The sequence below is a fragment of the Ammospiza nelsoni genome, chromosome 21 (assembly GCF_027579445.1).
Source record: "Ammospiza nelsoni isolate bAmmNel1 chromosome 21, bAmmNel1.pri, whole genome shotgun sequence".
Taxonomy (NCBI): Eukaryota; Metazoa; Chordata; class Aves; order Passeriformes; family Passerellidae; genus Ammospiza; species Ammospiza nelsoni.
In genome coordinates, this window is record NC_080653.1 from 7758717 (window position 1) to 7778406 (window position 19690).

The following is a 19690-nucleotide window of genomic DNA, read 5'->3' on the forward strand; positions in this document are numbered from 1 at the left end:
TCATCCCCGAGGCCGCCTATGGAGTCCTTGAGGCCCGGCCGCTTCCTGTAGCTGAGGGAGCTCAACACGGACACGGGCCGCTCCTCGGGCTCGGGGCCGTCCGGCGGGGCTGACCTGCGCCGCGGCACCGCGGCCCCGCACGCACCGGGGAGACAAGAGAGACACGGAGATGAGCGGGAGGAGGAGGGGGGCGGCCTCGGCAATTTGCGTCAGCGGGAAATGGCATCGTGGAAAAATGTCATGTAAATGGGGGAATTGTTCTAGCCCAGCACTTTGATCCCCCCTTTAAAGTGTTGCCTTCAATTTATTTCATTGTCGGCTACCTGGAGCCGTTGCGTTTGATTCCCGACTTCAGAAAAGGTGGAATTATCTCCAATAACAAAATGTTTTACATCTGCACCGCTGAATAAATTAAACCAATTAACAGAAACCAGCTCAGATCTTTCCCCCCTGCTCGGCAGAGGGAGGGAGTCCCCTGGGACTCCTGGAGCCCTGCTAGGAAATTGGGTTTGGATAAAAGCAATCTGCGCTCAGCAGGCAAGCTTTTTACAGGGGGGAGTGGGGCTGCGTGCTCAGCCCCATGCCGTGGGTGCACCTGGGCACGTTCCCCACCTCTGCCAACATTTTGAGAGGTGTGGGGAGAGATGGGGCGGGGCTGCAGAGGAAGGCAGGATGGAGCAGGGAATCAATCCTGGAGAGATGGAATGCTGCACAGAGCTAAAGCCCAGCACCACAAGCCCTGGGGAGGCAAATGGGGTGGGGGCTGTGGATGCCCCATATGCCTCCATGGTAGGATGAGGGAAAGGAGACAGGGAGTTCCCCCTGGGTGAGGGGAGATGTGTCCCCAATGAAGACTGAGCCGCTCACCAGCATTAATCCTTCCCTGGCCATCCACACAAGCACCAGGGGGGAACACAGCACAAAATGCCACATCCCACGGGCACCCACCCAGCCCTATGCATGTCCCAGCACAGCTCAGCCCATCCTCTGCCCGCCAGCCCCATGCCCAGCCCTGCACCCACCTGCTGCCCTTCAGGCTGCCATCATCAGAGAGTGTTTTGGAGGAGCCTTTGTTCTTGGAGAGCCAAGACTTCACCCCATCCACGCGCTCCTCCAGCTCCGAGTCCACATCTGAGTCACCGTCGCTGCCAGAGGAGCGGGTCAGGGTGGAAGAAAGCAAGAGGTCAGCAAGGGGCAGTGAGTTTATGGGTGCTGGAGAGATGGAAGTGCACTGGAAGGCACTGAACCCCTCCAGCACCCACTGCCTGTGTACCCTGGCATGGGTGAAACCCCATCCTATGGTTCTGCTCCATCTCTGGGGCATAATCTGCACACACATAGCTCAACCTGCAAGCCAGGGGCTCCCTGCAGCACCCCTAAACCCCTGTGGCTGCCCAAGGGGCTCCTGCACCCTCTGCCCAACATCTCCCTGTCACTGCCTGGCTCCAGAGCTGGAGACAGCAAGGCCTGGCTTTGGGGCAGCAGGCAGGGCACAGCTCCAGAAACACAGGAGATTTCCAGCTCCAGGACTGGGGAGGAAATAAGTGGGTTCATTTTATAGGCTGCCGTGGAGCGCAGAATTACAGCGAGGAAGAGCAATGCTGATGGCCCCGGGTAAACAGGAGTTTAGCAGGCGGAACAGAAACGCTCTGGCACGGCGGGCTGGGAGCACAGCGGGCAGATTTACAGCCCTGCCGTGCCCCAGAGCCCCTGATTTACGTCCCGGCGTAAAAAAAGTCCTATCTGGCTTAAACCATCTAATTTATAACGGCCGTTGGTAACCATATTGATTGCCTTTAGAAAGAAGGTGCTGTCTGCATTGCAAAATCCATTCCTCCACGTTAAAAGCATCCCTGAATAAATCTCTCTTAATACCTCAGCGCTTACTGCTTTCATTAGGGCTACGGCAGCAGCGTCGGGATCTATACGGAAATTGAAGCGGTGTGGTCCCCTCTCGCCACCCCGCTCCCACCAGGCCACTCCAAGGAAGGGATGGGATGTATGACAGGATGTTAAATGGCCTTTTCTCCACCTGGTTTTGGGCTTATTCCCTGCCTGGGAATGAAAGCAAACAGCACAAGGGACAGGCCTGGATAGACCCTGTATATGAATGCTTCTCTTTTTAAATTCAGAGCAACGAGCCGCTCTCCATCCTGCGCATCTCCCTCCCCTGCAATACATCCAGGCAACGCTGGGCTTGGGGGAAAAAAAAAACACAGAACGACACCAAAAAAAACCCCAACGAGCCCCAAAAACAATCTCTGGGGGCAGCTAAGGTTTTCTGACCAATGGAATTAAGCTCCACATCAAATACAGTTTATGTGCAGGCAAACGTGCCGTTAGTTAAGCAGGACCTGGGTCGTGGGAGCGACCATGGATGGGGTATTAATTAGTGTCAGCAGGGCTCCATGGCTGCCCCATGCTGACACATTTGCCATCAGCCACGGCAGAGCATCTCCCCCCCAGCCCATCCCAGGGGCTCATCCCGTCCCCATGCACGGGATGTGGTTATGTGCCCTGCTGTGCTGTGCTGGGCCATGCCGTGGGTGCTGTTAGGGCATGCAGAGTTGGGCCAGTGGCATGCGGGACCCCGGCCCTTGGGGGTGAGGTGGGGGTTAGGGGAGGGGAGGAAGGAAAGAGATGCTCCTCACATTTTACTCTTTCTTTTCTGATACTTTGCCACCATGTCCTGCAAACTGGGAGGGGTTGGAGGGGGCAGGGTTGGAGGGGGGAGAAACAAAACAGAAAAGAAATTAAATGAAAGAAAAAAAAAAAAAAAGACCAAGTGGGTGGGCAAATTAAATTATGGGGAAGGGTCAGGGGAGGGAGGTGAGGCTGCCCTGTGTCCCTGGAGTGGGGTTGCACCCAGCTGGATCCCAGCATCCCAGGTTGGGTGCTGGAGTGTATCCAAAGAAAGGCAACAGAGCTGAGGGAGGATGTGGAGCACAAATCTGATGAGGAGCAACTGGGGGAGCTGGAGGGGCTCAGCCTGGAGGAAAGGAGGATCGGGGGAACTTTTTCACTCCGTACAACTTCCTGAAAGGAGGTTGTAGCCAGGGGGGTCAGGTGCTGCTCCCAAGGAAAAAGCGATAAGACAAGAGGACAAGTTGTGCCATGGGAGGCTTAGATTGGATATTAGGGAAAATTTCTTCACCAAAAGGGCGGTCAGGCATTTTAACAGGTTGCCCAGGGAAGTGGTGGAGCCATTGCCTGGAAACATTAAAAAATGTCTGGATGTGGCACTTGGGGACATGATTTAGTGCTAACATGGCAGTGCCGAGTTAATGGCTGGAGTCGATTTCCTCAGAGGTCTTTCCCAACCTAAACAATTGTATGATTCTATAATTCTATCCTGGGCTGGGCTGGATCCCAGCATCCCAAACCTCCTGCCAGCTTGTGCTGCCCTGGCTCCTGGGGCTCCCTGGGCTGTTTCCAGCCAGCTGGCAGGATTCTGGATGCATTTCAGGCACCTCCACAAGTGGTTGAAGCTCATGGGGGCTGCGGGTGGGGGGTGGATGCACAGATGCACGGACTGATGCCTGTGTGCACAGGTGCCCGATGCATGGACGGACAGACACGGGTGCATGGACAGATGCACGTGTGCACGATGCATGGATGGATGCACAGACAGCATCCTGCCAGGGCCAGGCAGAGCCAAGGGGTCCCTGTGGCATTTCTGGAGTGGCAAAGGGAAGCAGTGACCCCCAGGGATGCAGGGGAGCTGTGCCTGGGTGCTCTCACCTGTTGATGAGGTCCTCATTGCTGTCACTCTCCATCTCGTCCTCGATGGCCGCCTGCAGGTCCCCGATGCGCTTGAAGGCCAGCTTCAGGTCTGACTGCAGGCTCTGGTTGGCAGCTTCCAGGCTCTCCAGGTCCATCTCCTGCGGGAAGGGAGTGGGATGAGCTGGATTCCTCAGGGAACATCCCCTTCCTCAGGGAACTGGATTGGCTGGCCCTACCACGGGTTCCTCACCAGCTCATGCTTCTTGCGGCTGGCTTCTGCCTCCTTCTTGGCCAGCTCGCCCATCTCCTCCTTGACGTCGCGGAGCTGCCGCTGCAGCCGCTTGTTCTGCTCCTTCTCCCGGTTCTCGGCGGCCGCGCGCTGATCCCGCTCCTCCGTCAGCTTCTCCATGTTCTCCTTCAGCCGCGTGGCCAGGCTCTGCCGAGCACCAGGGTCACCCCAAATCCCCACACCTGCACCCCGACACCCACTGCAAGGATGGATCCCACTCTTATCAATTTACACAAGGAGATGGAGGAGAAACCACCCCCTCGCAGGGCCAGGGAAAGGGGAGTACAACAGCAAGGGCTGCTCCTCCCTCAGTTTCTCCATGTTCTCCTTCAGCCACGTGGCCAGGCTCTGCCGGGCACCAGGGTCACCCCAAATCCCCCATGGACCTCTCACCCCACAACTGCACCTCGACACCCACCAGCGGGTACTGCAAGAAGGGATCCTACTCTTATCAATTTACACAAGGAGATGCAGGAGAAACCACCCCCTCCCACGGCCAGTACAACAGCAAGAGCTTCTCCCTGTTCTCCTTCAGCTCTGTGGCCAGGCTCTGCCAAGCACCAGGGTCACCCCAAATGGACCTCTCACCCCGCACTCTCACCCTGACACCCACCAGCAGATGATGGGAGGATGGATCCCACTCCCATCAATTTACACAAGAAGATGGAGGAGAAACCACCCCCTCCCAGGGCCAGCTAAGGGGCAGAACAACAGCAAGGGCTTTGTTGAATTGGAAAAATAGATTTAACTGTGTGTGAAGTAATTAAAACATGTAACGTAGGGAAAAAATAGCTCCAGCTCTCCCCCAGCCACTGAGCCAGCCGCTGCATATTTATGGCCCCGGCAGAGAGAGTGGAGAAGGAAATAATAGCTTGGAAAATATGAAGAGGAGAGCTAAGCTGCCGCGCTCCCCGGCAGAGCTGCGGAGGCAGAATATAAAACAGGCTGCGTTTGCGGGACTGGGGAGTCTATAATTTCCCTAAGTCGATGCAGGGAAAGAGCAGCACTTTGCCGGGCTGGGCGGTGGATTACTGTTATCAGTGCTTGCAGGGAGCCTTCCCCGTGGAGACAGGGATGGGCTGCCAGAGGGGGAGGGCTGCAGCGTGGGGGGCCGTGGGGAGGGGAGGCGCTCAGAAAACTCTCAGGCAGCTTCGTTGTGGTCCTGCTGCACCCCTGTCCCGGCTGGAGCAGAGGGAAAGCCCCGTGACTACCTCCAGGCGCTTGACTTGCGTCCTCTCGAACTCCAGCCTGGTCTCCAGCTCACGGATCTTGGCCTCCTGCCGGCTCACCAGCGACTTGTCCACCATGGATTGCTCCAGGAACTCCAGCTGGCTCTGCAGACCTTGCAGCTGCGGGAGAGGGCACAGCCTCAGCCTCGACCACAATCACCCTGCCCCCAGTGCCACGCTGTCCTGGAGGAGAGCTGCTGGCCACGCTGCTCCCATCCTGATGGAGAGCTTCCCACCAGAATTCTCTGCACCCCCATGGTGCAGGGCAGTCCTGCATGGTCTCTGGGTGCCCCCCATTGTCCTAGCTGCATCCTCACCTTCTCCTGCAGCTCCTGCTTCTCCTTGCTGACCTCCTCCAGCTGTGCCTGGAGGTCATTCATCTGTGCTAGGTCCCGGGATGCCTGCAGGACACATCAGGGCCATGAGTGGGGATCCCACTGCACGGGCTCCAAGAGGGACATCTGGAGGGGGTGGAGTGGGTGCAGCTGCTCCTCCCACTTCACCTGGGCCACAGCTGCCTTGTGCTTCTTCATCAGCTCATTCATGTCCTCCTGGTCCTCCTCCAGCCGGCTCTGCACTTCATTCTTTTCCCGCTGCAGACGGCTCAGCTGCTCCTCCAGCTGCAGGGACACACACATGTCTCCCACTGCATCCCAAGAATGGGGCACTCACCCCCCAAACCCACTCCAAACAACATGGGTGCAAATGGGGCATGGCCCCACCATGGTTCATCCCAACCCAAACCCACTCACCGCTCCCTTGGCCTTGGCAAGGTCATCAATCTGCAGGTGGAGGTCCTCGATCTCCACCTCCATGGATTTGCGGGCCTTGACAGCGGCTGCACAGGTGAACTCCGACTCTTCCAGCTGCAGGGATATAGCTCAGTGCCTGGCCAGGGAACAGGGACACCCTGTGTCCTTGAACCCTGCAGTATGAGGAGTGTCTAGATGCACACCTGATTCTTGAGCTGGGTGATCTCCCTCTTGCTGGGCGCGTTGTTTTTCAGGTGGTCCAGCATGATCTGAGCATCAGCCAGCAGCGCCTTCGTTCTCTTCAGGTCCCGGCGCAGGCGCTTTTCCGTCTCAAAGTCCCTCTGGTTGGCCTGTGGCAGGGGAAACTTTGCCACAGTTCCATGCCACAGGGGTGTCCACCCCACCATGGCCACCTCAGGGTCCCCAAAGCAAGGCAGATGCCCAGCTGCCCTTCACCCCACCTGCTCACTGACAGCAGATAACTTGCTCTCCAGCTCCCGCTTCTCTCTCAGCACCTTCTGCTTGTCCTCATACTCCTCCTCCAGCTGCACCTCCATCTGCTTCAGCTGGGGGACAGACAGGGGGCAGCCAGTCAGGGCAGCGGGGAGGGGTCATGACCCCTCCTCACGTGTCCCCACAGCCTGGAGACACTGGGTGACCCCACCAGCTGGGTGTTTGCGCAACCAGAGGCACAGAGCCCGGCAGAGCGTGCTGGCCCGGGCAGCAGAAGGACCGGTCGGACCCGCCGGGCCGGTGGAGCCAGGCTGTGGTCGCTGCGTGGGAGCCGAGTGCTGCATGACAGTGCCCAGCTGGCAGCTCCCAGTACCCAGCCAGGGCATGGGGATGCATCCCAGGCCTTCCTGGGCAGAGGGGACACAGCTGAGCCCTACCTTCTTCTGGCACGACTGCCGGATCTCCTCCACCTCCTCATCACGGCTCTCCACCTCCTTGGCGTGGGTCTGCCGCAGCCGCTCCATCTCCATCTCCAGCCGCAGCTTCGCCTGCAAATAGTGGGGATGTGTTCAGAGCAAACGGGACGTGGGGACCCCTCCATGGCACTCTCTCACTCACCACTCACCCTGAAAACCCCCCGGTCTGAGGCCAGCTGGGCTGCCCGCCCCATGGTGACCTGGCGGGCCATGGCACGGAGGGCCGGGAGCTGTGTCGGCCGCGGTGATGCCTGGCCTGACGCCGGGCTCAGGGCGGCTGCCTCCTCTTCCCAGGCAAGCCCAGCCCAGGTAATAACAGCCCTGCATGAAACCACCCCACCCAGAAACCTCGCCCCTCCCCGCTGTACCTGCTCCAGCATCTGGATGGTCCCAGCCTGCTCATCCAGTTCCTCCTCCTGGTCTTTGACCTTCGCCTCTAGGTCCCTCAGCTGTTTCTTCACCTTGGCCAGGGAGGCTTCATCCTTTGACTCCTGGGAGGAGATGTCCTGCAGCTCTGCCTCCAGCGCCTCTGCCTTCTGTGTCAGCCCTGCGATGTCCGAGTCCCTGTCCTGTGAGAGACAGGGTCACTATCAGCCCGAGGCACCCAGTGATTGAGAGGCTGAGGAGGGTCTGGGGGCTACTCACCTCCAGCAGCTGCTTGAGGCCAAAGACCTCAGCCACCAGTACATCCTTCTCTCGGCTCAGCTTCTCCCGCTGCAGCCGTTCCCGCTGCGCCTCCTCATGCGCCTGCGAGAGCTCGCTGTCAAACCTGCATGGGGAGAGTGGGGAGAGCACTCAGCACCCCGGGGACTGATCCTCAGCCCTGTGCCAGGGCACTGCACGGAGCATCCCCTTCCCTCAGCAGCAAGCACTGGGAAGGGTGGTGTGCTGCTGAGTGCTTGTTTGAAACACAGTGCTGATGAGTCTTTAATTGCCACCATGGTGGCACCGAGTCACTCAGACACTCCTCTTGATGCCTTCACTCCAAGCTAAAGGGGAGTGCAGCACCTGCAGCACCAACTCCAGCAGCACCTCAGCTGTTCTCCAGGGCCAGCATGTGCCCATGGGACCATGCCTGCCAATGGCAGGGGCTTGGCTACTCCAAAGCAGCTAGGGACACCAAATCCACCAAGCAGGACATGGAGGGGTCCCTAGGAGAGATGGGCTCTTGTGGTACCTCGGCTCCCATAGCTGCATCCCAGTGTGGGAGTTCCACATGACATGGCACCAGTCCCATCCCCAAAGGGGACACACAACCCCCCAGACGGGATACAAACCGCTGTTGAAGGAGTGCTCAGCACAGCCTGTAGCCAGGCAGCCACGTGGCAGTCTCTTCCAGTGCCCCTGGGATGGGATCAGCTGGGCTTACTCCAAAATCACTGCCTTTGGGGCTTGGAAAACAACCCTGCGCTTGAGTTTGTGACCTGCGTTAAACACCTCGGCAGCTAATCCCCATTTTTCCTTGCGCTGGGTAATAAACAGCTGCATTAGCACAGACTCCAATCCACGGAAATTGAAATTAATTAGATTGGATTCTCTCGCTGTATTTGTGTGTGCGATCATTACCATAATGAGATGAAAGCGTCCCTGCTGCTTAATAACGTTAGCAAACTTTGGGGCTGGGAGAGGGGACGGGATGGCGGCGCGTGCCGGGTGGAGATGCAGGGCACCAGCAGCCTCCACCATGGGGCAGGACCCCACATGGATGGGATCACTCAGCTCTGGGCCCCCCAAAAGGGCAATGGGGATCCCCCCCACAACAAACACATCCAAGCTGGGCAGCCCCATCCTGCTGGAGACACCTCGGCCAAGTACGAGCTGGTGAGGTGCCCAAATCCCTGCTAAAATGGTAATGCCACTTCGCCAGGGGCGTGTCACCCATGTCCCCCCCACTGCCAGCGCACTGTCCCCACCTCCGTTGCTTCTTCTCCAGGTCATGGTTGCGTCCCTGCTGTCCCTCAAGGTGCAGTTTGGTGTCCTGCAGCTCAGCAGCCAGGCGCTGGCACTTCTTCTTCAGCTGCTGCAGCGCCCGCTGGCTCTCCTCGCTGTCCGCCTGCAGGTCCGCCAGCTGCGGGCAGAGGTGGGCAGGCAGTGTGGGCTCTGGGGTGCCACCATGTCCCTGCTGTCCCAGCCATGCTGAGGGGAGTCCCCAGAGCCGAGCCCCCACTCACCTTGCGCTCCAGCTGCCTCTTGCCCTGCTGCTCCACCTCCAGCTTGTCCTCCAGCTCCTGCTGCAGCCGTTTCTTGGTGAAGTCGATCTCCCGTACCGCTCGCTCGTATTTCAGCCGCCATTCACCACCTGTGTGGGGAAATGTGGTCACCAAGGGGCTGTGGGGGTGGCACAGGGAGAAGGGGACACTGCAGGGTGTCCCAGCAGCCAGCACTGGAGGCAGGACATACCTGAATCATCATCGTCGAGCTCCCCATTGAGCTCAGCCGCCCGGATGAGCCGAGCCTCCATCACCTCCATCTCCATCGACTCCATCTGCTTCTTCAGGGCATCGTACTTGGCCTGGGAGGGGACATGGCCGTGGTGAGCACTTGAGGGGGACAGGAGACACTGTGAGGCTGGGGAGGGGCACCCTTACCTGCAGGTCCTTCATCTCTTTCTCAGCCCGCAGCCTCTCGGCCGTCTCAGCGTCCAGCAGCTGGGAGGCCGACTCGCCGGTGTTGCGCTCGTCCGTCAGCTCCGATGTCAGTTCTGTGATCTGGGGGTGCCAGGGGTAATGGAACCGTGGGCTGGGCCAGGCTGGCACGGCACCAAACCCCATCCCGGCTGCTGCAAAGACCTACCCTGCTCTCCAGGCGGTCGCTGTTGAGCCGCAGCTCGTTGCGCTCCTTCTCCACCTTCTCAAGTTTGCTCTTCAGCTGCTGGATCTCTTCCTGCAACAGAGCGGGCGGTGAGGGAGGGGGCAGGCGCAGGGAAGAGGCTGGCGGGTAGGAGGCTGGCAGCTCTTTGCCCCTCCCCAGCACCCCCCCAGCACGGGATGAGCAGGGTGGGGGCTCCCTGGGGCTGCTCTCCCCTGCCAAGGGCAGGGCAGGGACTTTCCCCAACCCGCTCTGCCGTCGTGCCGACTCCAACCCCATAAATGGTGTCGAAATGCCAGGCAGTCCCAGAAAAGCTGCACAGGGGTACCCACATCCCCTGTGAGAGGAGGTGGGAGCAAATCCACACAGCAGCAGCTTGCTGAAGGGTTTGGGTGCACCCAGCCCAGGTGGGGAGGGAGGGGGCTGGCCAGGATGCCCAGGGGCCACCAGGCAGTGCTGTGGAAGCATGTCTGGCTGCTAACATCCTCCTCTCTCTTCCTCTGGTCCCAGCACAGGCCGGGGGGGCAGGAGGTGCCCCTGCCCAGGTGCCCCCAGCCAGGTGCCTGTCCCCAGCAGGTCGGGGTGAAAGCTGAGCCAGGCAGCAGCTCGTGCTCGCCGGGTGCACCAGTGTCTGGTTGCCAGTGCGAGCGGAGCCCCCGCATTTGCCTCTCGGCGCACGGTTTCATTTCCATTCTCCACGCTTGTAATTGGGCTCAAGCAACAGCCGGCTCTCGGGATGCTAATGACATGCTGATTCGCAAATTAGGGAGCAATTCGAGCCTGGCGCGGGCAGACGTGGTCCTGCATCTCACCCCATCACGGGCTCCCACATCCCAACCCACCGCGGCATCCTGTATCCTAATCCACCACAGGATCCTGCATCCCTCCCTTCCCTGGGCTTTGCTTCCCACCCCACTTCAGGATCCTGCATCCCACCCCACCATTAGCTTATGCATGTGACCCCACCACGGGGTCCTGCATCCCACCCCAAGGCCAACGCTCCCCCGAGCCCTCCCTGCCCCATCCAGCATCCCCCAGCATGGATACCCACGTCTTTGCCACGGATCTGGTCCTCGGTGAGCTGCACCTCGATGAGGGGCCGCACCGTGGTGAAGAGCTTCCACCAGGGCCAATCCTTCACCCCTTTGTTCTTCTTGATGTTCTTCTGCACGCACCGGATGGCCAAATCCTGGATCTGTGCAGGGCACGGGGTCAGCACGGGGTATGGGGTCAGTACAGGGCCACCAGCAGGGCAAAGTGGGGTGTGTGGGTGCTCAGCACCCCTGCCAGCACCCCAGCATGCTTCCCTTCATCAGCATTTGGGCCAATTCCACCAGCAAATCTGCTGTTTGATCCTCTCCAGCCCTTCTAAGTGCTAATCTCAGGAAGATGAGGCACTGTAAGATGCCTGTTTTACACCTTCTCTAATGATAAAAGTAGGAGCTGAAGCGTGGCTTCATCCTTCGGCAGCGATGCCCAGCAGCCTCCCTGCCGGTTCCCCCTGGCCCCCCGGTTCCCCCTGGCCCCCCACGGCTCCGGGGGAGGCGGGAGGAGGAGGTGCTGGCCCAGGAGGCGCAGAAAGGCTGCACTGCCCATTTTAGGCGAAATTGTGCAGCAGAGTGGGGAGGGGAGAGCCGCTGGGACGAACCTTTCTCTTCTTGAAGTGCTGCCGTGCCAGGAAGCCCCTGCAGGCTGCCTGGAAAAGGGTGATGTTCCTGCTGGTCTGCGTGTCCCGCTGCTCCTCCAGCCTGGCCAGCGATCCAGCCCGGAAAAACACCTGAGGGAGGGGAGCAGGACAGCGATGGGTGCCGGCATCCCTCCGGCCACACCGTGCCACCCTCCGCTGGTGGGGATGTGTCTCTCCCCTCCTCAGCCGCTGGTCCCGTCCCATTGTGAGGTTTTATTCCCCAGGCATGAGGAATGCCGTGGGTGGGAGTGAACAGTGCTGCCCTTTTGGTGTCCCACCGTGCCATGACGCACAGCCTTGCCCACACCCACACCCAGTGGTGTCGGGCACCATACCCGGCTCAAGCCCATGTGGTAGCTGCTCTTCTCCAGGTCCAGTGATTCCAGGAGCTCCTCCACTGCCTGCAGGGAGGGAAAGGTGTCAGGGCCAGGCCCTTTGAGGTGCAGGGGACCCTGGACCACAGCAGTGACTCTGACACGGAGCACATACCCGCTTCTCATCCACCACGATGTAGTTGCGCCCGTGCTTTTTGGTCAGGTGTGGAGCCAGGACATCAAAGCGCCGCCTGAACTCCGCAAACACCATGTGGTCAGGGTAACCTGGGGAAGCAAGGGAGAGTGGGGCTGTGTGGATGCCCAGGGGATGGCCAGGGACAGCCCCACGTGCCCTGACATGCTGGGGTTCATGTTTTGGGAGAGCTGACAGGGTTGCCCCACGTGACACAAGCTCCCCATGGGGTCAGGCATAGCTAGAATGCCCTCAGGCTTTCCTTGGCTGCATCCTCCAGCAGTTTTGGCTGGGATCTGAGGAGAAAGCAGCCAGATCCCTCCTCGGGGGGAGAGCAGCGACACGTGTTGCCTGTGCAAGTCCTGCTCTGGCTCCACTCTGAGCCACAGCCAACTCCTGCATCAGGCTCCAGCACTGAGCCTCCATATCTTAATTAACGATGAGGTATTGATGGGACATTGACCCCGGCACGGGCGGCTGGCCACGGCCATCGATCCAGGAGGTGTGCAGGTGGCATCGATTTCCAATCATGGCAGGAAGGGTCCGGCCTCCAAGTGATAAACCCTCGGCCGGGTGGCTGGCCAGCCAATGTATCGATAAATGCTTTGCTGAGCACAACCCAGAGGCTCTCGTTCCAGCGGGACAGGGGCTGGATGCCAATGGGATTGCTGCCAGGAACCAGCGGCACCAGGGGAGACGCCCAATTAAGGCCATGCCTGTCCCCAGTGCAGATAACAGCCCAGCAGGGGAGGGGGAACAGGGATGGGACCACCCTGGGGAGAGGCTCCAGAGTTCAGAGCAAGGGCAGGTGCTGAAGGGACTCCTGGGGGTCTTTGGCTCTCCAGTGAGAAGACACAGCTGGGACCTCCACGCCCTGGTGCTGGTGGCAGGGCTCACCTTGGCGGTACATGCGGAGGGCGTCGAGCAGGCGGGAGCCGCGGAGCTGCGCGCGCAGCAGGGGCACATCCAGCTGCATCAGCCCGGCCTCGCAGTGCTCTGCCGGCAGCTCCAGCTCGCTGCTGCTCACCCGCCGGCACAGCATGGCCTGGGGGTCCCCACCAGCCCCCGCCTTGGGCAGGAAGCAGTGCACAAAGTGCAGCTTGGACTTCTTGATGCTGTCGATGAGCGCGTCCTGCGGGTGCGGCAGAGCGGGGTGAGCGGTGACGTGCGGCGGTGCCCCAGCCAGGTGCCACAGCCAGATGTGGGGATCCCCCTTGGCACCCCCTCACTCACCACTTGCAGCTTGATCTGGATGCAGAGGGATTTCTTCTTGACGGCGGCCACGCCGGTGGTGAAGGTCTTGCGCATGCTGGTGGCGCGGCGCAGGGCCAGCTGGGAGCCGCCCTCCAGCCCCGCCACCGAGCCCGACAGCACCAGCGCCGAGCCGCCGCGCCCCGCAAACAGGCTGCTGATCACCTTCCTGCAGGGCACGGAGGGCACGTCACCCCCCAGCGTCACCTCTCCCCCCTGCCACGCCCCCACCCCAGGGCCCTGCTCACTTCTGGGACTCCTGCAGCAGGGCAGAGGCGTTTTGGGAGGCTGGGTTGTGCTTGACGTAGTTGAGCCATCCCGTAGCGTCGTACTCCACCCAGTTGGTCCCCGAGCTGTGTCCCAGGAGGAAGTGTCGGGGTTTGTCACTGGGGACCAGCGGGTTGTGCCCTGCAGGGAAACACAGCACCAATAGGCACAGCCCTGGGGATGAGTGTTTCACTGGGGCATGTCACAGAACCCCAGAATGGCTGGGGTTGGAAGGCGCCCTAAAGATCATCCCATTCCAACTCCCTGCCATGGGCAGGGACATCTTCCACTGGAGAGCTTGTTTCTGGTCTAGTGGACACATCCCCACGGTTCCAGGCCCCCCTCCATACCTTCTTTACCCCCTTCCTGAGGACCGTAGTAGGAGAAGAGCCGCTCCAGCAAGGTGTCCTCGTTGCCCCCCGGCTGCAGAGCCTCCTCCTCCAGAAGCCACAGCAGCCCCCGCGCCTCGTCCGTGCGGGCCAGAGACCGGACCTGCAGGGTCACCACACTGGCAGCCACCCCAGCACACCAGGGTCCCCCAGGGCAGGGACACGGGGTGACACAGGGCACCCAGGCCACCCAGGGAGCACACAACCTCACACCGTGGGAGAGGGCTCCTGATTAGTGGAGAAGGGAAAGGTCCATATGGGACACTGGCAGCACATCTCACTGAGGTGGGAAATGCAGTGCTGAAACCCAGCACAGGGATGGTGCCAGCAGCCTCCTCCAGCAGGGAATGGAGAACCCCAGGGACCCTGGGACACTAGGAACCTGAGCACCCTGGGGACCAGAGCATCCCAGGGACCAGAGCACTTTGAAAACTGGAACACCCCAGAAATCTCCAGGCCCCCTGCCCACAGCACAGGCAGCTCCCAGAACAAGAAGGGAACACCATGCTGCAGGATGCACAAAGATGTGGGCTGCACACACAATTGCACCCATGCTCTCATGGCCATCAGCCCCTTTCCTTCCCCTCTACCACCAAAATGCCAAAAAGCTGCCCATCTGCTGCCATGATGGGGCTGGAAGGAAGAGTGGAAGGTTCTTACCAGTGCCTGGTGTGAGGACTGGTCCACAGCAGCTATGGAGCCAGAGGAGCTGGGCTCAGCATCAGCCAGGGCGAGCTCTATGTTCTCCTGGTGAGGGGGAACAGAGGAACAGAGGCAGGTGAGCACCCACACTGCAGAGTAGCAGTGAGAGGGAGCGTGAGCCCATCAGGGTGCTGGTCTTGATGGGGTTTAGAGTGATGCAGAGTGCTAACTCCACCACCTCCCAGCCCAGCCCTCCTGTGCTGTGCTCCAGCAGCCCCTGGACACTGAGCTTTGGTTGGACTGGTCCAAAATGACCACTGCACAAGAAATCAGGGGGGACACATAGGAGATGTTCATGTGGCTATGGGAGGGCAGGAGTGGAGGAGGCCATGGCAGCCCTGGTGTCCCTGGTACCTCCTTGTATCGCTCCAGCTCGCGGGCGAAGGTGCGCTGGTGGAAGAGCTGCTGCAGGCGCTCCTGGGCGTAGTTGTGGCACAGCTCCTCGAAGGTGGCACCCCGGCTTTGCCCTGCCAGCTTGGGGTTCTGTGCCCCAGGGGTGTCCACCACCGTCACGGAGCACACCGAGTGCTGGCTCGACTTCAGCGCCCTGGGAGGAGCACAGAGGGACACAGTGGGGTCAGGGGGTGCGGGCAGGCACCCCCACTCTCCTGCTGGCCCCCCCAGCACGTACCTGTTGAGGAGGGAGATGAGGAGTGTGAAGAGCTCGGAGTACAAGCCAGCTGCCATGCCCTCCAGGCACTCCAGCGCCGTCAGCTTGGGACCTGCCCAAAGCAAGCCTGAGTGTCCCCAACACGGCATCCCTGGGGGACACCCGCTGTCCCCACCACACCTTGTCCTACCTGTGCCACTGTCCCCCAGGGGAGACTCGTCGGGGCCCTGGCGGAAGGAGGTGGAGCGCTGCAGGGTGCCCTTGGGCTGGTGCTTGAAGATGGCAGAGGAGAGCTCCTCCAGGCTGCAGCCCAGCAGGTAGGCGGCTTTCTGAGCCCACTCGTGCCGTGCAAACTGCTTCCTCCCAGCTGAAGGGTGGAGAAAGGGGGTTCAGAGCCAGGAAGGGCACCCCTAAAAATGGGGAGCATTTCCAAACAGGCCTGGGATGATCTTAGGGACCCACAGAGAAGGTTAGGGATGATGGGAGCACCCGTTTTGGGGTTTGAGGAGACAGAGATATTTGGGGTCTAACAGGAGATAGGGGTGAATGGCTTTGTGCTGCTGCAGGCTGAGCCTGGAGCCACACTGGTGTGGAGCACAGACCCCCTGTCAACACTACCCAGGGACCTCTGAGGCTCTGAGCCACCCCACATGGGGACATGTCCCTGCTGGGTGACAGAGCCACACAGACAGACACAGACACACGGACGCTGGGGGGCGGTGGGAGCCGGTTAATGGTGACACACAGGGACAGGGAAGCGGGGTGAGGGTGGCACAGAGGAGGGGGAAGCCAGAGACACACAGAGAACAGAACAGGACTTTACCTTCGTCGGCGTCTGCATTGCAAAGGGCAGCATGCACCATGCGAACAGAGACACGGGTTAGAAACAACGGCACACGATGGCACGGCGGGGGACACCCTCCTGCCACCACGCCACCGCACATGCCACGCCTGCCCCTCCCCAGGGGACAAACCGTGACCAGCACGGGGGTCCCTTCCCTTTGAGCCCCCCCGCACCGTGGGCAATGTTGGGGAGCAGCTCGGCTCTGCCCCAGTGCATTGGGAGCCACTTTTGGATCCAAGGAGACTGTGGGGCTGGTGTATCTCAGCTCTGAGCACTCCCAGCATCCACGAGTCACAGGGGAGGCTTCAGCAGCAGCAGCAGCACAGACTGGGGGTGGGATGCCCACCCCAAGCAGGATGCAGCAATGCTCCCCCCCAGCAGGATCTGGGATCCTCTCCCATAGCAGGCTCCCATGGAGAGGCTCCAGAGTTGCCTGAGCATCCCGCTCTGGCGGCTGCAGCGGGGCCCTGCTGCCCTCTAGTGCCCTGAGAGCACCCCATGGGCCAGCACTGCACCCCAAGAGCACCCCACAGGCCAGCCCCGCGCCCCAGTGTGCACCCAGACCCCTCTGGTCACTCCTTCTTCATCCCCAGATCATCTTTTCCCCCAGGGCTGCAAATGCCCTGGGTGCAGCCACCAGCTCCAGGTGCCCATTTTGGGGTGACATGCCCAGCTCTCCCACCAGCGTGCAGCACCACAGGCAGAAAGAGAAAGCCACAGGGGAAAAAGAGCAGCCCCCAAAGCCAAATTTGCCATCCCCAGGAATGGAGAGCAAAGCTGGTGCTGTGGGAGGCTCACACCCATGGTGAGAGCTGTGTGCCAGGGCAGCCCTGACCCACACCACCAATGGTGCTGACAGGACTGGGATGGGACTCCTCATGAGCAGCAGGCAAATTTGGGGCTGCCAGGACCCAGCCAGGGTCAGGGTTGGTCCCAGCACACCAGCAGCATCCCAAGCCCCCATTTCAGCCCCCAAATCTGCATTGCGTGGCACCCCCCAGAGCAGAGCCCTCCCCACTCCCATTACCAGCTCCATCTGCCAGTGGCTCTGCAAGGAGGATGGAGGGAAAGGTGTTACACTGGGAATGGGGGACACCCCCCAGCTGCCTCAGCCCCACCCAGGCCCCCACTCCCCCAGGTTGGCAGGGTGTGGGCATGTTCAATTCCCACCAGTTAATGAGACCACCCCAACCATGGGGACAAAGCTGGGTGCCCCAGAGGATTCAGGGTGGCAGGGCACTGTCCCTCAGCTGACACAGCCTCCCACCCTCTCCCCCAGGGCTTGGCTGCACTGCAGGCTGCACTTGCAAAGTGTCTCTGGAACCCCTCACATCCCTCAGTCCCAAATCTCCTCTCGGTAATGGCTCCCAGCTTGTTACCTTTGGTTGCCCCAGCAGCTCCCAGATGGTAGATGGCCCCCAGGATGAGCCAGAAGGCTTTCTGCTCATCTCCTGAGATGCCCATCACCTTCATGGCTGTCAGGAGCTTGCTGAACTGCTGGGTTGCCTTCTGCTTTTCCTCTGGCTGTGGAAAACAACAGGAGCCATTGGTCTGGGAGCCCAGCTCTGCCTCCCCCTGCACTGAAATGGGCCAGAAACCCCCATCTTCCCCTACAGCCCCCCATGGCAACAACCTTGGAGGGGGGCACGATGCCGAAGACATTGTTCTCTGCCAGGTGGTTGAAGTGAAGCTCAGTCCTGCAGGGATAAACACCGTGATTGGCCCCGTGAGGGAGGTCCCAGGGACCCCCCCACGATGGAGGCCATGCTCTCCCCGCCAGCTCACCTCAGGGTGCTGTCAGAGCAGGCCAGCAGGTAGTAGAAGACATTGAAGGTGGCCTCGTTGGCCGGGTGCCGGGCCACGCGCAGCTTCTCCAGCAGCAGGGTCTGGCAGAGGGGAGACAGTGAGGAACTGTCCCCAAGTGCCCCACTCCCACTGAGACCCCCAACCCACCCCAGCCTTATCCTTGCTGCCTGCCCAGGGTCCTCATGGAGTTGTGAGAGTCTCCCTTTCACTGCAGGGCACCATGTGAATACAAACATCACCCACGCAGCCCATGAACATCTCTCTTCAGTGAATGTTACTAGAAGAGCATGGAGTACATCTCCTGGATTTTAAGGGCTCTGCTGTTATCACAACAGCATTTTGGGACTGATTTGGGGACTAACTCAGCAAAGGATCCCATGTGATGGGTGTGAAAAAGGACAAGAGCAGGATGCCAGGCTGCTGAGCGCTGTGAGCATGGCTGTACTTCTGCAGCAGAGCTTGTAGTGTACAAAACACCAGGAGAATCATGGAATGGTTTGGATTGGAAGGGACCCGAAAGATCAGCGAGTTCCAAAACCCTGCCATGGACAAGGACACTTTCCCCTATCCCAGGTTGCTCCAAGCCCTGTCCAACCTGGCCTTGAACACTGCCACAGCGGATGGGGCAGTTACAGCTTCTCTGGACAACATTCCCATGAGGATGGGCTGGATCCCACACCATGGGGAACCACACTGGCAAGGATGGACCAGTTGCCCTGCTGGGGGGGCCACCCTGGTCCCCTCACCTGTACAGAGGCAGACGCCACTTGCCCAGCCTGGTCGAAGTCCAGGGAGATGATCTGGGAGAAGCGCGTGGCGTTGCCGTTCATGCCGGTGCTGCTATTGCCAAAAGCCTCCAGGATGGTGTAGAGAGCCTGCCACTTCTCCACTGCAGGAAAAGAAGCAGAGCAGTGCAGGGGCTGTGCAGTGGGCAGGGGGCCAGAGCTGGCTGGGCGGGTGCTGCTGCTCCCTGGCACTGCAGCAGCCCCCAGGAGCACAGCAAAGGCACCGGTGTGACAGTGACAGCCAGTTTGGCGTGTGCCCAGCCACTGCCGCGTGCGTGGGGCTGTGACAAAGCAAGCGGCGTGTGCAGGCAGGACAGAAGGACTCACCAGAGAACACCTTGCCGGTGCTGCCGGCGATGGTGGCGAGGTACTGCACCAGGTGCTGGCAGTTGGTGGTTTTGCCGCTGCCGCTGGCACCCAGCAGGACGATGGCCTGGTCCTGGCGGCTCATCAGCATGCTGCGGTACGCCGCCTGCGCCACCGCGTAGATGTGCGGGGACGTGTCCTCCCTGCGGCACCCCTTGAACATGTGCATCACCTGGGGAGGACAGGGAGGGGAAACAGGCAAGGGTCAGCACCCTGCCACCCCCACTGCCCCCTCTGCACAGTGCCAGCTGCGTGTCCCCTCTGATGTCCCCCCAGAGCAGCGTCACCTTCTCGGAGTACATGGAGGGGGAGCTCAGCGGGTTGATGATGACCATGGTGGGCCCGGCGTAGGTGTGCAGGAGGTTGCCGCCGTAGCGCTGGCGCAGCGTGTGCAGCGTGCTGGACTCGTTGAGGTAGAGGAGGCTGGCGAGGTCCTCGACACGGTCACAGGACGGGGGGTTTGCCTGGCAGCGAGGTTGAGATGGGGCGGGTCAGGCGGGGAATGGGGATCGGCCCCACCGGCCCCCGCCCCGCAGCCCTACCTTCTCCACATCGTCCTCCTCCACCTCCAGGACGGCTCCATCGTGGTCCAGTTTCACCTTCACTTTGCCCTCGGGCAGGGGACTGCCCGCCTCCGGCCGCAGCTGGCTGCCTGTGAGGAGCACGGGGCACTCAGAGGGGCCGGGCTGGCATCCCCCAGGGACTGCAGGGGGGTCAGGGGGGCTCACTGTGCCACAGGAAGGACG

At 60.7% G+C, this 19690-nt stretch overlaps 1 protein-coding gene across 5 annotated transcripts in view; it reads right to left on the bottom strand.

Moving 5' to 3' along the window:
• Positions 1-19690, bottom strand: part of MYO18A (myosin XVIIIA) — a 36454-nt gene that overhangs the window by 2705 nt on the left and 14059 nt on the right. For 2 of the 5 annotated variants that reach the window (XM_059486817.1, XM_059486816.1), the window contains 38 exons: positions 19487-19596; positions 19232-19408; positions 18906-19116; positions 18540-18682; positions 17773-17873; positions 17621-17684; positions 17367-17511; positions 15967-15978; positions 15334-15510; positions 15165-15255; positions 14888-15080; positions 14492-14578; positions 13793-13934; positions 13424-13583; positions 13158-13344; positions 12822-13056; positions 11907-12016; positions 11753-11818; positions 11379-11507; positions 10782-10925; positions 9716-9805; positions 9511-9630; positions 9323-9434; positions 9094-9221; positions 8836-8990; positions 7568-7691; positions 7291-7491; positions 6884-6994; positions 6455-6559; positions 6197-6343; positions 5994-6107; positions 5745-5861; positions 5559-5642; positions 5224-5361; positions 3974-4159; positions 3742-3881; positions 2652-2696; positions 1023-1145 (listed from right to left, as the gene is read on the bottom strand). In XM_059486817.1, the coding sequence (XP_059342800.1) occupies positions 1023-1145; positions 2652-2696; positions 3742-3881; positions 3974-4159; positions 5224-5361; positions 5559-5642; positions 5745-5861; positions 5994-6107; positions 6197-6343; positions 6455-6559; positions 6884-6994; positions 7291-7491; positions 7568-7691; positions 8836-8990; positions 9094-9221; positions 9323-9434; positions 9511-9630; positions 9716-9805; positions 10782-10925; positions 11379-11507; positions 11753-11818; positions 11907-12016; positions 12822-13056; positions 13158-13344; positions 13424-13583; positions 13793-13934; positions 14492-14578; positions 14888-15080; positions 15165-15255; positions 15334-15510; positions 15967-15978; positions 17367-17511; positions 17621-17684; positions 17773-17873; positions 18540-18682; positions 18906-19116; positions 19232-19408; positions 19487-19596 (4924 nt within the window). Of the gene's footprint in view, positions 1-1022; positions 1146-2651; positions 2697-3741; positions 3882-3973; positions 4160-5223; positions 5362-5558; positions 5643-5744; positions 5862-5993; positions 6108-6196; positions 6344-6454; positions 6560-6883; positions 6995-7290; positions 7492-7567; positions 7692-8835; positions 8991-9093; positions 9222-9322; positions 9435-9510; positions 9631-9715; positions 9806-10781; positions 10926-11378; positions 11508-11752; positions 11819-11906; positions 12017-12821; positions 13057-13157; positions 13345-13423; positions 13584-13792; positions 13935-14491; positions 14579-14887; positions 15081-15164; positions 15256-15333; positions 15511-15966; positions 15979-17014; positions 17036-17366; positions 17512-17620; positions 17685-17772; positions 17874-18539; positions 18683-18905; positions 19117-19231; positions 19409-19486; positions 19597-19690 lie in introns of all 5 variants that reach the window. The other 3 variants (XM_059486819.1, XM_059486818.1, XM_059486815.1) reach the window with 2 other exon arrangements.